At 52.1% G+C, this 13,530-nt stretch overlaps 6 protein-coding genes across 6 annotated transcripts; 4 read left to right on the plus strand and 2 right to left on the minus strand.

The window, feature by feature from the left end:
• Window positions 1–144: 144 nt before the first annotated feature.
• SEPMUDRAFT_119653 (alpha/beta-hydrolase) lies at window positions 145–1,478 on the plus strand (the record flags this gene model as incomplete). The annotated part of the gene is made up of 2 exons (XM_016901531.1): window positions 145–1,374; window positions 1,425–1,478. The coding sequence occupies 2 exons, from the start codon at window positions 145–147 to the stop codon at window positions 1,476–1,478; spliced, it is 1,284 nt and encodes a 427-aa protein (XP_016758035.1).
• Window positions 1,479–1,582: 104 nt separating this feature from the next.
• Window positions 1,583–2,039, minus strand: SEPMUDRAFT_119654 (uncharacterized protein; the record flags this gene model as incomplete). The annotated part of the gene is made up of 2 exons (XM_016901532.1): window positions 1,583–1,782; window positions 1,937–2,039. 2 exons carry the CDS (start codon window positions 2,037–2,039, stop codon window positions 1,583–1,585), a joined length of 303 nt encoding a protein of 100 aa, XP_016758036.1.
• A 536-nt stretch (window positions 2,040–2,575) lies between these two features.
• Window positions 2,576–3,385, minus strand: SEPMUDRAFT_151016 (uncharacterized protein). The gene has a single exon (XM_016906543.1). The coding sequence runs from the start codon at window positions 3,033–3,035 to the stop codon at window positions 2,685–2,687; it is 351 nt and encodes a 116-aa protein (XP_016758037.1). The 5' UTR covers window positions 3,036–3,385; the 3' UTR covers window positions 2,576–2,684.
• A 161-nt stretch (window positions 3,386–3,546) lies between these two features.
• On the plus strand, window positions 3,547–5,149 carry SEPMUDRAFT_70860 (uncharacterized protein; the record flags this gene model as incomplete). Its single annotated transcript, XM_016909916.1, has 2 exons — window positions 3,547–4,726; window positions 4,838–5,149. The coding sequence occupies exons 1-2, from the start codon at window positions 3,608–3,610 to the stop codon at window positions 5,147–5,149; spliced, it is 1,431 nt and encodes a 476-aa protein (XP_016758038.1). The 5' UTR covers window positions 3,547–3,607.
• A 1,724-nt stretch (window positions 5,150–6,873) lies between these two features.
• SEPMUDRAFT_135329 (WD repeat protein) lies at window positions 6,874–8,577 on the plus strand (the record flags this gene model as incomplete). Its single annotated transcript, XM_016902706.1, has 3 exons — window positions 6,874–7,213; window positions 7,321–8,082; window positions 8,138–8,577. The coding sequence occupies 3 exons, from the start codon at window positions 6,874–6,876 to the stop codon at window positions 8,575–8,577; spliced, it is 1,542 nt and encodes a 513-aa protein (XP_016758039.1).
• A 430-nt stretch (window positions 8,578–9,007) lies between these two features.
• SEPMUDRAFT_70864 (DNA mismatch repair protein Msh4) lies at window positions 9,008–11,815 on the plus strand (the record flags this gene model as incomplete). The annotated part of the gene is made up of 1 exon (XM_016909917.1): window positions 9,008–11,815. One exon carries the CDS (start codon window positions 9,008–9,010, stop codon window positions 11,813–11,815), a length of 2,808 nt encoding a protein of 935 aa, XP_016758040.1.
• Window positions 11,816–13,530: the final 1,715 nt, after the last annotated feature.

The raw sequence follows: 13,530 nt of genomic DNA on the forward strand, positions 1-13,530 counted from the left end.
CTGCGACCTCACCGTGCACTCCGGCTCCCCAAGGCCAGCTAATACATGAGTGCGTCCTCTCCCACCTGAAACGCACCCACTGGACTTCGCCCCGACTCACCACTTCTTCCCTCGACCGCAAAGAACGGCTTCACGTACCCAGCAATGGCTATGCCAGCGGACGCGCAGTACCAGCACACCATCGACATCCTCTGTCAGCAGTGCGTCTCTCCCGAAGATGAGCTCACCAACGATGCTGCCATGGCCGACTTGCTCAACGATCCGCTGCTCTCCGTCGCCATCAGCACGCGACTGAAGAAAGAACTCCAGCTCGATATAGCTGCTGACGATCTGATCAATCTGCGAGCGATCAGCGACCTGAAAACGACCCTCCTCGGCAGCAGAAGCCGGTCCCCCATGCTCGCAGTGAACACATCGCCACAGAATTGGCCCGCGGCAGACAGCTCCACTCCTGTGGACAATCTCGTCGCTCCATTTGACCGAATGTCGCCTGTGACGCCTACGAGAAAGCCTTCTCATGAATTTCTGTCCACCTCTGTCGCCACTCCCATTGACAAGATCGCGCCCTGGAAGACATCTTCAGTAAATATCGCGGCCATTCCAAAGGAGGAGATCGGCCCGTCGCCATCAAACAAGCTTCCACGCACAACGCCATCGGCAGCCTCTGTGGTCCTTCAAGGACGACCAGAAAGGGCGTCCAGAGCCGTGTTCCTGTTTCCCGATGGGTCTGGTAGCGAACGGTCGTATGTTCACCTTCCTCGAATTGCGTTAGACCTGGTCGTATATGGGCTGCAGTGCCCATATCTCAAGAGTCCGAAAGACATGCAATGCACCTGGGACGAGCTGGTCGAGGCCTACGTGTCGGAGGTTCGCAAACGTCAAGCGCATGGTCCCTACGATTTCGTGGGTTATGCAGTTGGTGGAGCACTTGCCTTTCGTGCAGCACAACTTCTCGTCGCTCAGAATGAGAAGATCAACAGTCTGACGCTGCTCAACTCACCTGTTCCCGAGGTCTTGGGTCAGCTTTCAGACGAGTTGTACGAGTACGTCAGGTCGGTCCGCGCCTGGCGAAGTGGTGATTTCACACCAGAATGGCTTCTGCCCCATCTCAAGGCTTTCACGAGAGTGCTGAATACATACCGCCAAAGCAGATGTAGCATTGGTGCTGTCCAAAACGTGAGGATTCTGTGGGCTAGCAGGGGTGTTTCTGATAATGCTCCTGCGCCGCCGCCAGCGCTTTCAGATGGAGAGCAGACAGTCATCAAGTTCTTGACTGAAGCAAGGACCGATTTTGGACCTTGCGGATGGGAGGTATTGTTGCCTGGCAGCAAGATTTGGAGTGGCAAGATTGATGCTGGCCACTTTGAGATGATGGTGAGTTGACTAAGTAGTGGCTGCTGAGGCGAGACTAATCAGAATGCCAGAGTTCCGAATTCGCTCCTCAGATCTCGACTTGTATTGCAGAGGCTTTGCTATGAAGTGGACGTTGCTGTCCATGAACGAAGCGATAGCAAGAACCTACAATACCTCTACGCGGACTACCTCATTCCCGTCGCAAAACGCTGCACCTTACTCATTCGAATCACGATACTGGCTTCTCGAGACGCCTACGGATACCGCAAGTTTGCGGTTGAGGCACGCCGGAGAGCTTCTCGTCAGATGAGGCCGGTTCGGCGCGTTGACAGCTCGGAGAAGTACGACTGAGCCACAAGTTTGGGACGGCTGCTGAACGATCCTGCACGTCGAGAATGGACACGAGTGCCGTGTCCGAACACAATCTGGCTGACGCATGACAAGGAAGCGTTGGCGCGACTGACGAGAGACGTCACGGTAACAGACCGACGGAGAGCCGTCCGGGTTGGTAGCGGCAAGTTATTTCTGCGCCTGTAACTTTCTCACAACCATCAATTGCCGAGAAGCTCCCTCCCTCGCTTACCGCCAGGGACAGGATCGGTCCATCCCTTCGATGCAACCGCAAGGTCTTCACCCAGGTCTTGACCCAAGTCTTCGTCCAGGTCTTGCTGCGCATCATCGAACATAGTGCCACCACCTTCTCGTAAGCTGCATGTTCTGGAAGGTTGAGTCGTGGGCATCGAGCCCTACCAGAAGCAATCGCCTTTAACAGGACGGTGACAAGGTATCAGCGCCTGTCATGAAAGCAGCGTGATAAGAGCAAAATCCTCAGCAGTGGCGTGCGCTTTTCGCCTGGTGGAAATTACGCATTATCAAAACCGGCCCAACTGGACTGCTAAGGGTTTCAGGCTGGAGAGCGGATGTACAGAGGTATAGGTGGGCACTGACATGATGAAGAGTGTGCAATGTCCAGTTACTCCAGTAGTTCAAGCTGATCACTCACTAGAGTGCAGATCTGAGTTCGCGCTGGACTGCCACGTGCCGTAAGGCTGTGTTTCAGTCCAACGCAAGCCTACGAAGGAACTTCTTCAAATCTCCATCCCATTATCGTCACCCCATTACTTCGCTGATGCGCTACATCATATGTCGTATCTTCAGAGGCGGACCGCAAACTGGACAGCCTAGAATTTGGCAGCTTTCTGCTGTTCTGATAGCTCAGTGCAAGGACGTGAGGAATGGCCCTGCGATGCTCGCCTCGCATACATGAACGGACGACTAGTTCGACAGAAAATCCTCCGAACCAGGTTCGAATTTCGCCTTTGCCAAGCGTCTCAGAGGACGAGCACGTCCATGCAAGCAATCGAATAAGGTTGTGCGATTATCCGGGGGTAATGAACCCGAAATGCTGCTGATTGGCTCAGCAAAGGTGCCGTGGTTGTAACGGATCGATGGTCACACTGACAAGTTACGGTGGATTTGAGAACTGCACACGAAGCTTTAGCAGGGCTCTGAGATCGACTAATCGAGCATTGTACAGAAGCTGATAGATCACCGGAACGAGCGGCAATAAGATAAGAATAGCACATACTGTGTTCTAGAGGCGTGGGATGAGAGACTCGCAAGTACTTCATCTCGACTCGAACAATGGGAGTTGTCGTGAACCGGACGGTATACATGATCATCAGCAGCTATTGCACTGGAGACTTACTCTCATGTCGATGTCCAGCGTCGCGGAGCATGACAATGAGAGGACTTCGAATATCCCTGAGGCCCCCCCTCCCCCACCCGTGCACAAACCCAGTCGTGAGCGCTCCGACGTGGTCTGACCTGGTCCTGTGGACGAGTCGTGGTGTTCCAAGCCGGGTTGAAAACGATCACCAGAGAGCACCCATGCCTGGTCAGTGCCCCACGAGGGCAATGGCATCAGTTGACGACTACTATGTAGTATGTACATTATTTGTTCACCGCTGCTGGCACCGTACCATGCACTGGGTTCTTTGGGCTAGCATCACCAATGACAGCACACATGGCCAGAGAAGAGAGACCATCCGACATATATGCGCATAGCTTGGGAGGCACTAGTCGTGCGGCTATCAGGGTGGTGGTTGTGTACCGTCTCAAATTGAGGGTCAAGTACTTACACACACATGCACGCACACACGCGCATATATATACATGTATATACACGCGGCTGAACACTGACTTTATGTTGCCCGCTCCCTGATCGCCATTATCAATCCTAGGTTTTGGAGCCATGTCTACGCCGACTATCAAATATCGAGCTGCATGCGACCACTGCTCCGCTACAAAGATCAAATGTACTCAAGAACGGCCACAATGCGCAAGATGTCGTACACTTGGGCGAGATTGCCACTATAGCAGATCACTCCGCGCTGGCAAACCTCCCAGATCGAGCCAGGTGCTGAACCGGAAAATCTCCAATACGCCCGTACTGCCTCGACGTGCTACGGTTCTGGAACCACCTCATCCAGCCAGCAATGGACCACTCAGCCACGGTTTCCCCACACAACCGTCCTCATATCCAGTCATGAGCCCTAGTATCTCGCCAGATCCCACATGGACAGCAGTCACCCACTCCTCATATCCCACCCCTCCAGCAGTTGCCATATACACTGGAGCCGAAGCCTCCCCCTTCTACTCCGAACTACAAACTCCAGACCACAGCTCCGCTACCACGCCCATGGATCCCGAATGGTTCTTTGATTTCAACAACGCTGCTCTACCTCCTACTGCAAACAGTAGCAGTGACAGCCCCACCGCAGCCTCCCGGATCAACTCCCGCGAACCCACGCAACAACCCAGTCCCATCTCCGAAGGCCATAGACCGTCTTGCACTCCTCAAGTCGCTCCCGCCCATATTCTTCTCCCTCAACAACTACAACATCAACAACATCATCATCATCAACATCACCATCATGACCTGAGCAGTGGTACTCGTGGTGTTGGACAATTACACCCCAACAACAACATTAACAACAACACCCCCCTATCTCTCTTCACAACAACCAACTCCTCCATCTCCACCTCTGAAGGCAACAGCAGCACCAGCAGCGGCAGTGAAAACCACCCTTGCCTCCGCATCGCCACAGAAACTCTAAATGGACTCTACGAATTACCGAGTATTCTCCACGTCGACCGCGAAACTCGACAATTCTCTCTCGACCAAGTCTTGAGCAGTGCCACGCGCGCGGTACAGATTTGTCATGATTTGATGACGTGTCCGTGTGTGAAAGATTTCTCGTTGGTGCTCGCTGTGGCGATGATTGCTTCCAAGGTGTTGAGTTGGTGTCAGATTGTGGCTTTTGTGAGGGATGGGGGGAGTAGTACCAGTAGTAGTAGTATTAGTAGTCCTGTCGAGGGTGGTGGTGGTGGTGGCGGTGGGGGAGAAGGAGGAGGAGGAGGAGGAGTAGAAGGATTTCCTTCTTCTTCTTCTCCTTGTTCTCCTGTGACGATGATGATGAAGGATCTGGTGGTGGATGGACAGCTTGCACTGGGAGATTATAAATTGGATGATCGGATGGGTTGGGTGTTGAAAAATCATATTGTGCTGGGGCAGTTGCAGCGGCTGAGTGAAATTGTGCATCGGTATGATGTGCAGTTTTGTGGTGGAGAAGGGATATTGGGGGGTCAGCAGCAGCAGAAGATGATGGGTGAAGGGGGAGGAGCAGGAGGATTGGAAGTGTATGCGAGTATGAGTGTGATGTTGCGGTCGAGATTACAATGTACGATTCAAGAGGTCGAGGGGAGATTGCGGGCGAGTGCGAGCGCGAGCTGACGGCGAAGGATGCTTGACGATTGGGGTTTACATTTACATGTGTATATTTGAGGCGTGGTGTTGTTGTTGTTGTTCTTTCTGTTGTTTGGATGGCTCGTCTGTTACGAATGCTACGATTATTACTTATTCAGCTATTGATGAAGCTTCTTGTGTCTGTCTGCTCTTCCTTAGGAGGTAGGTACCTTTTGATTCACTTGCCCAGCTGCTGTTCCTGACCAATCAGGTCAGAGCCACGCTAGCTAATGGCTGTCTTGGCTGCGTGGGCTGCCTGCCAGCCCAAGGCCCCAAGCCCAGCCCAGTCTAGCCTAACCCAACATCGGCCATCATCTACATGTACCTCCAAAGTGGTTACCGGTATAGGGCTACCGCAACATATCTCGAAATGCGCTGGGTGAAAATGGGCATTTCGTAGTGCGCTCAAATTGAAAGCTCAAAGTCGTCGATACGAGGACTTGTTACCTACCTTAGGTAGCTAGGACTTCGCTGCGTCCCGATACAGACAGTGCCACCTGTACAATTACTGCAAGTACAGAGATCGTGTTGTATACATCGATGATCGATGGCGAGCACTTCGCGATCGAGTACCACCTCCTAGTTACATGTAGTGCTGTGGGTCCAGTCACGCGTCGTCGAAAAATGTTCTCGTATTCCCATCTCACTGTCCACAAGCCTGCTCGTGATCATGACCTACACACAAGTTACGACCTGGAAAATCACAGCCACATTTATACAAGGGGTACAGTATTCTAGGTTGCTGGCATTATTGTGATTGTCCTGTAGAGACTCCTCAGTCCACTCTCTTGCCCGGGTGTATGTAGCCGTCTAATACCAGGCAACGGCTGCATGTCTCACTCTCGCACTCATCAAAAAGAGGGAAAAAAAGAGAAGAAAAAAAAGAGAAGGAAAAAAAAAAAAAAAAAAAAAAAAACTTCTCATCAGAGATGATTAATTTCCGCAACTGCGTGGCTCCACGCGGGGACTGCACTATTCGGCCCTTCTTGACTTGATAAGTCTCGATACCCAGTTCTAGGTGAACGGCATCGACGATGCTACACCATGACCATGCTGTTGTGCTGTCTTTCTGCTAGCCATCCAGTGGTTAACAGGTAGGTATCGATGGACTGTGCTCCATCAGCTGAGAATATCATCAGTTACAAACGTACCTATGTACTCGAGGTGACTAAGCTGTCAGCAGCTGGAACCCCAGGCCAGAATTTGCGTCCCATCGGTCATATCATATGGCATAATGCGATCAATGTACCGTGCAACCGTCTTCAAACCGCTGTTCAAGGAGCGGGTAATGACCGGATTACATTTCCAACGCCATACCGTCGAACTTGTACTGACTGATAGTATACTCTCTGTAACCGCTGTAACAAGATCTTAGGATTAATTCAGATAATCAATGGATTCGCTGCATTTCTGCCAGAACCACTGTCGGTTAACATAAGCGCTTCGTGTTACTTCGCTGTACAATTGCTGCGTGGGAATCAAGGGAACAGACAGGTTTAGATATGTCTATGATGTTTACGTTCATACCTAGGTATGAGTGCAAGCAACCAATGTGTTCTTCGCTTCGACTTTCCCCTACAGTCTTTCCAGAAGCCTTGGCGGCGCTATCGATAAGGCAGGAGCTGTCGAGAAAAGTTACCCAGTCCTCGCCGCTGCCACAACCGGATTCGAATGCGCCTGCATCCTCATCAAGTAGGAAAGAAGCATCCACGATGTCGACTGTTCTTCCACCACCTTCGAAACGCCAGAAGACGGCGGCTGCAGCGAAAGCACGAGAACCAATCAACACCACCGAAGAATCGATACCCGATGCGCAACAACGAATCCAATTCCTCGATGCCGACACGGGCGCGCCTGCCAGCGATCCTGTCTTCGTGCAATTGTCTCAACTATCGCCGAAAAATCTTTCGCTCTTGTTGAATACGTTGTTGGGCCATACAAAGCCCGATGATCGTCTACCTTATCGATTCTATAACCCCTATGGCGACGGAAGTGGAGAATTTTCGCAGGAGGAAGTGATCAAGAAGTACTTGGATGGAACGGCGACGACAGGTAAGAGCTGTGATACTGCGATATGGAGCTTTTGGGGGGATTCTATGCGCCAGTCCGAGCGTATTTGGATTCGAGATATCCGGGGAGAAACTAATCATGTTTCGCAGAATTGGCTTTGAATATTCCATTCCGTGCGGAGGCAGTCTTCAAAGTCAAGCCAGTAACGAGATGCTCTGCCAGCATTAGCGGACACGGCGAGTCAATACTCAGCACATCATTCAACCCAGCGACTTCGTCGTGGCTAGCGACAGGATCAGGGGACAAAACGGCGCGCATATGGGACTGTGATACTGGGACGCCAAAATATACATTGAAGGGCCACACGGGATGGGTTTTAGTGGTGGCATGGTCTCCAGACGAAGGCATACTGGCTACGGGGAGCCACGACAACACTGTTAGGCTGTGGGACCCCAAAAAAGGCACGCCGCTAGGAGGGCCGCTGAAAGGTCACACGAAGCCAGTCCTGAGCATAGCATGGCAGCCTTATCATAGTCGGGATCCTGGACGTCCGTTACTGGCATCAGCTTCACAGGACTTCACCGTGCGGATATGGGACGCAGTCAGTGGCCACACCGACATGGCGCTCACAGGGCACAAAGGGCATGTGACATGCGTGAAGTGGGGTGGTGCAGGCTGGATATACACCAGCTCGAGAGACAAAACTGTTAAGATATGGGATGCAAACAAGGGGACGCTGGTGCACACGCTCAACGCACATGCGCATTGGGTGAACCACCTGGCCCTATCGACAGACTTTGTGCTTCGGACAGGTTATTTTGACCACAAGGGCCACAAGGATGTGCCAATTAGCGTGGAGGGCAAGCGAGAGAAGGCGAAAAAGCGATACGAAGCTGCTCTCGTCGGTACAGGTAAGTGCTCTTTCGCGACAGTGCGACGACCACCATTCTGATATATTTTCCCCAGGATCGGAGCGGTTGGTGACAGTCAGCGACGATATGACTATGTTTTTGTTTGATCCCTCGCAGTCGACGAAGCCGATTCAGCGTATGCATGGACACCAAAAAGCAATCAATCACGTCACGTTCTCGCCGGATGGAGTCACGATTGCCAGTGCTGGGTTTGACAACCATGTCAAGCTGTGGGATGCAAAGGACGGAAAGTTTAGGACCACACTCAGGGGCCACGTGGGGCCGGTGTTCCAGGTAGCCTTCTCAGCGGATTCCAGGCTTCTGGTGAGCGGCAGTGCGGACACGACGCTAAAGGTGTGGAACGTAAGAGAAGGCAAGCTCGCCGAAAACTTGCCTGGTCACCTGGATCGGGTGTTCGCACTGGACTGGAGTCCGGATGGAGCCAGGGTTGGCAGCGGGGGAGAAGACAAGGTGGTGAGGATATGGCTGCATTAGGTCGCCATCTCTCGACGCGACTGGATGTACTATTTGCTTGATTGCTGGCTGGCTGGCTGGCTGGCTGGCTGGCTGGCTGGCTGGCTGGCTGGCTGGCTGGCTGGCTGGCTGGCTGGCTTGACATTCGACGCAAACGATACCGAGTCGCGGTGACAGGACTGATGTGCTGGACCGCACTCTGCGCGCGTGAGGAGGATGATGATGATGATACCGATATCATGGATTGCTGCGTACATACAGCCGAACGTATGCTCTTTCCTCGTGTGTGAGTAAGGATCGCTCTTTCCCAACTTGAGTGCAGAAGATGGCACAAGAGCAGACACCAGCTCGCTTCATTCTCAATTCCCATTCCCATTCCCACTCCCACTCCCACTGCCTTCTCACTCATCCCCATCCTCACCTCACTCTTCCCACTCCCATTCGCCTCACCATGGCTGTGCCACACAGTCGCCAGTCGACCTCCTACTCTAGCTACAGCAGTCCCGCCAGTCACTCCACATCACGCCAGACCACGACGCAGGACATCTCCCGAAATACGACTACGGGCTACCGGCAGAGCACTCGCAACTCGCTGTATAGCACGTACGATTACAATGGCACTACGACTGAGTCACGGCCGCGCGCAGGAGCACACAGCGTTAGCAGGCCACCCACGGCGCGTCCACGGACTGGTGTCTCGACCATCGGCGTCGAGAATCAAGAAATCATATGTGCCATCGCTGAAGCCCGCGGTCCCACACCTACCGTCGGGCTGGCATTCATCAATCTTGACACTGGTGAGGCTGTGCTCAGTCAGTTCAGCGACAGTCAGACTTATATCAAATCGATTCACAAGCTCATGGTGTTCAATCCAAGTAACATCTGCATCGTGTCGTCTTCAGCTTATCCGAAGTCCAAGCTGTTCTCCATCATAGAGGACCACCTCGATGATATCGGGTGCAATATGACGCTTCTTGATCGCAAGTACTGGGCAGAGACTGTAGGTCTCGAGTACATTCAGCAGCTTGGATTCGCAGAGGACATTGAGTCCATCAAGACTGCAGTCACTGGCAACTACTATGCAGTATGCAGTTTTGCTGCGGCTCTGAAATTTACGGAGCTTGGCGTCATGAAGACGTTCCCTTACCATTCTCTTCGCATCAAGTATGAACCCTCCGAGGGTTCGACGTTGATCGATCTCAGCACAATCAAGTCTCTGGAGCTTGTGCAGAACTTGTGCAATCCAAAATCGAAAGACTGCCTCTTTGGCCTGCTTGGCGAAACATTGACACCGATGGGCACTCGTCTATTGAAGAGCAACATTTTGCAGCCCATCACGAATCCAGATACATTGAATAAGCGCTACGATGCTGTAGAAGAGCTTAGCACCAAGGAAGACATGTTCTTTTCCGTTCGCGCGGCTCTAAAGCCATTCTTGGATGCAGATCGTATCCTCACCCAGCTCATTATCATACCCGTTCATCCAACAATGCACACTACCGAGCAAGGGATCAACAACATCATCATGCTAAAGCAATTTGTCACTCACATCAAGCCAATGTGGGAGGCTTTAGCAGGTTGTCGGTGTGAAATGTTAACAGAGATTCAACGCATCAGCGCCCCTGAGAACCTCGAGACTGTCATAGACTTGATATCCAGCACGATCAATGAGGACACAATGTACGCGAAACAACCTCTGGACTTGCGGAATTCGCGCACGTATGCCGTCAAATCTGGAGTGAATGGACTACTCGATGTCGCCCGTCAGACGTACAAGGAGTCCATGACTGACGCTCTGCAGCACATTGACGATACGTGCAAAGAACATAAGCTACCACTGCAGACTAAGTACAGCAACGATCGCGGTTTCTATCTACGGCTTCGTGTAGAGGAACTCGAGGATCGCAACATGCCCCCAGTGTTCGTCAACGTGTACCGCAGGAAGGACATAATTGAGTGCCAAACTATGGAGCTCATCAAGCGCAACCAAAAGATCAGCGATGCGCATACGGAAGTCCTACTCATGAGCGACGAGTCCATTAAGGTGCTAACTGACAATATTCGAGAGCACATGTCGGGGCTGTTTAAGGTCTGCGAGTGCGTGGCAATGTTGGACATGCTCGCAGCACTCGCACATGTTGCATCTTCTCAAGACTACAGCAGACCAGCATTGAGCAAAACGTTGGCAATTCGTGCTGGGCGACATCCAATTCGCGAGAAGATCCACAACACGAAGTATATCCCCAACGATGTCTATGCCACTCAGCAAACTCGTTTTCAGATCATCACAGGCTGCAACATGAGTGGTAAGAGCACCTACATTCGTAGTGTGGCGTTGATGACCATCATGGCTCAAATCGGCAGCTTTGTGCCAGCACAATACGCTGCTTTTCCCATCATCCAACAGCTCTTCGCTCGCGTCTCCATGGACGACAGCATCGAAGCAAATGTCTCCACGTTCGCAGCCGAGATGCGGGAAGCAGCTTTCATTCTCAAAAACATCAATCGACACAGCATGGTCATTGTGGATGAGCTTGGCCGTGGTACAAGTACACGAGATGGTATTGGCATTGCTATCGCTATTGCAGAAGCCCTAGTCCAGTCCCGGGCGCTCGTATGGTTCGCAACACACTTCCGCGATCTTTCCACCATCCTCGCCGAAAGGAACGGAGTGGTCAACTTGCACCTATCAGTTAAGATCTCACACAGCCGCATGGAGATGCTCTATAAGATCGCCTCTGGCACAGTCACGGAAGAGCACTACGGTCTCACACTAGCAAAGATCCTCCCTCTACCGTCAGATGTTATCGAACATGCCGAACGCGTCAGCCACATTCTTGAAGCACAAGTCAAAAGACGCAAAGAACATTCTCTGGGAGTGGTCCATGCTCGTCGCCGAAAACTTCTTCTCAATCTTGTCGAGCACTTAAATCAAGCTAGAGATGGGACCATGTCTGAAGAGAATCTGAAAAAGTGGCTTGTAGATCTGCAGATTGAATTCATCAATCGTATGTCAGCTCTTGATAGAGAAGCCACGAAAATCCAGCAAGGGTTGGGGGAAGAAGACGAAGTCAGCCTCGACGGCAATGATGATGAGGGGATCGTGGCAAATGAAAGTGCTTCACGCGGCACTGTTGTTGGCTCTCATAATATCGGTTCTCCATACATCGAGGACGACTACATGCGTGAGGATGAGGACGACGACGCAAACGATGACAAGGAAACCCGACCGCCAACGAGTAATTTTGCTACTGAATAGACACACCTTCGCACTCCGCTCGCGTTTATGCCACACCGCCGAAGAGCACACACGCAAACAGGAATACTGATACTGGTCAGAGTATGCTTGAGAGCTCGAACCGATATGCGATGACTACGCTACTACCACGAATATTTCGTGATCTGTCCAGATCACCAGGTTAGCGCACTATGGTTGACGAGGGAAAACATGAAAATTTGCTCCAGTGCAAGAGTGATAAAAGGGACTGTACATTCGTGTGCATTGCATTATTACTTTAAAATCAATAAAAGATTACATCCTTCCTGTTTCACTTTGCCTTCGGCGCGGCCCTGATAAGCCTTCCCTTGGGTTCTGCTGTTCAAACATGCTGTTTCTCAAGTGGTATTCTGCACGCAAGATCCAAGAATTGCGTCAAAAACAAATCGTCACTCCTCATCACTGTGGTATCTCTCTGCCATTCTTTCTTCCTGTCTCGTTCAAACATCCTCCTTGAATCTGGTCTCTCGTACGGGACTCTCACTTTTCTTTTGAGTAAACGCTGGCGGTGGGGCCAGGCTCTCATCGAAATGATCCCTAGCCTCTTCGAAATTGTCGTTGTCGTTGTCGTCATCCTCGGAGCGTCGTAAGTCAGTACTGGTCATACCTTCAGTGCCAGGCGCCGGTTTGTGGAGCTTGCCATCCTTGACATGTGCGTCCCTGTTACGACCAAACCCCAGTTTCTTAGCAAAGCTTCGTCCGCCACCTCGGCCACGCTGGACATCATCTTCATCGGCACCCGAGGAGGAAACATCATCGGGGTGAGTCGAGGTTGTAGTACCACGGATAAAGGATGTTGGAGACGTGGGCTCTGCGATGTCAGCTGCCTTGGTGGAGTCACCAATAGCGCCATCATCGGTGGAGTGCTGATGCTGGACGGTAGTAGGACTGAATGCAGCACCAGTGTCTACCGGAGGAATGGTAGACGCGTTCGTTGTTGTCACAGGTGCTGCGCTGGCAAGAGTCTGCTTGACTGCAGCGTCAGTTGCAGACTTATCATATGAACCTTCGTTTCCAAGCGCCTTCGTGCCGCTGATAGTCGGCTTTTCGCCAGCCTTGATCGACTCGTACGGTTTATTCTCATACTTCGAGTCATCATACTTGGAAATGGAGCCAGAAGTAATGGTGCCTGGTGAGTTCTCTGATCGAGATGGCTTGTTCCTCAATTTGGAGAAGAAGCCACGAACGCCCCTGTCGTTCTCATTCTTTGACTCACGTCGTGCAGATGAGGTTGGCTGGCCCGCTTTGTCTGCCGCCTTCTTTGAGGTCTCTGGTGCGGAGCTCGAGAGACGGCTTGTCGAGGTGCTCTGAGCAGGAACGTCGACGGCAGCAGGCAGATCCTCCTCCCCTTTCAGATTCTTTGACAGTTCCCTACTAGGCGCGACGGGGGACGAAGTGACCGAAGCCGGGGGAATGGCAACCAAAGAAGCAGTATCGGGGGCGGATGTGTCGCGTGGCACACCTGGCGTTTCTGCACGAGCAGGCACATCTGTCGATGGCTGAGGAGCAGTTTGCTTTGAAATCACCGGGGAAGGTGCGAGTTCTCGAGTGGTCGCAGGCGTGCTATCATACACATCTTCCATGGTTCTGGGTGGATGCTGAACCTCAGACTTGGAGGTAGGTGCTGTACTGGCGCCTCCAATACCTGTCACAGCAGATGGTGGAAACCAAGGCTCGGCTGATGTACTCGCAGACTC

This window comes from Sphaerulina musiva (genome assembly GCF_000320565.1).
Source record: "Sphaerulina musiva SO2202 unplaced genomic scaffold SEPMUscaffold_9, whole genome shotgun sequence".
Taxonomy (NCBI): domain Eukaryota; kingdom Fungi; phylum Ascomycota; class Dothideomycetes; order Mycosphaerellales; family Mycosphaerellaceae; genus Sphaerulina; species Sphaerulina musiva.

What these genes read in the sequence shown, in the direction of transcription:
- SEPMUDRAFT_151016 (XM_016906543.1), bottom strand. Translation starts at nt 3,035, where the DNA reads ATGATCATGTATACCGTCCGGTTCACGACAACTCCCATTGTTCGAGTC.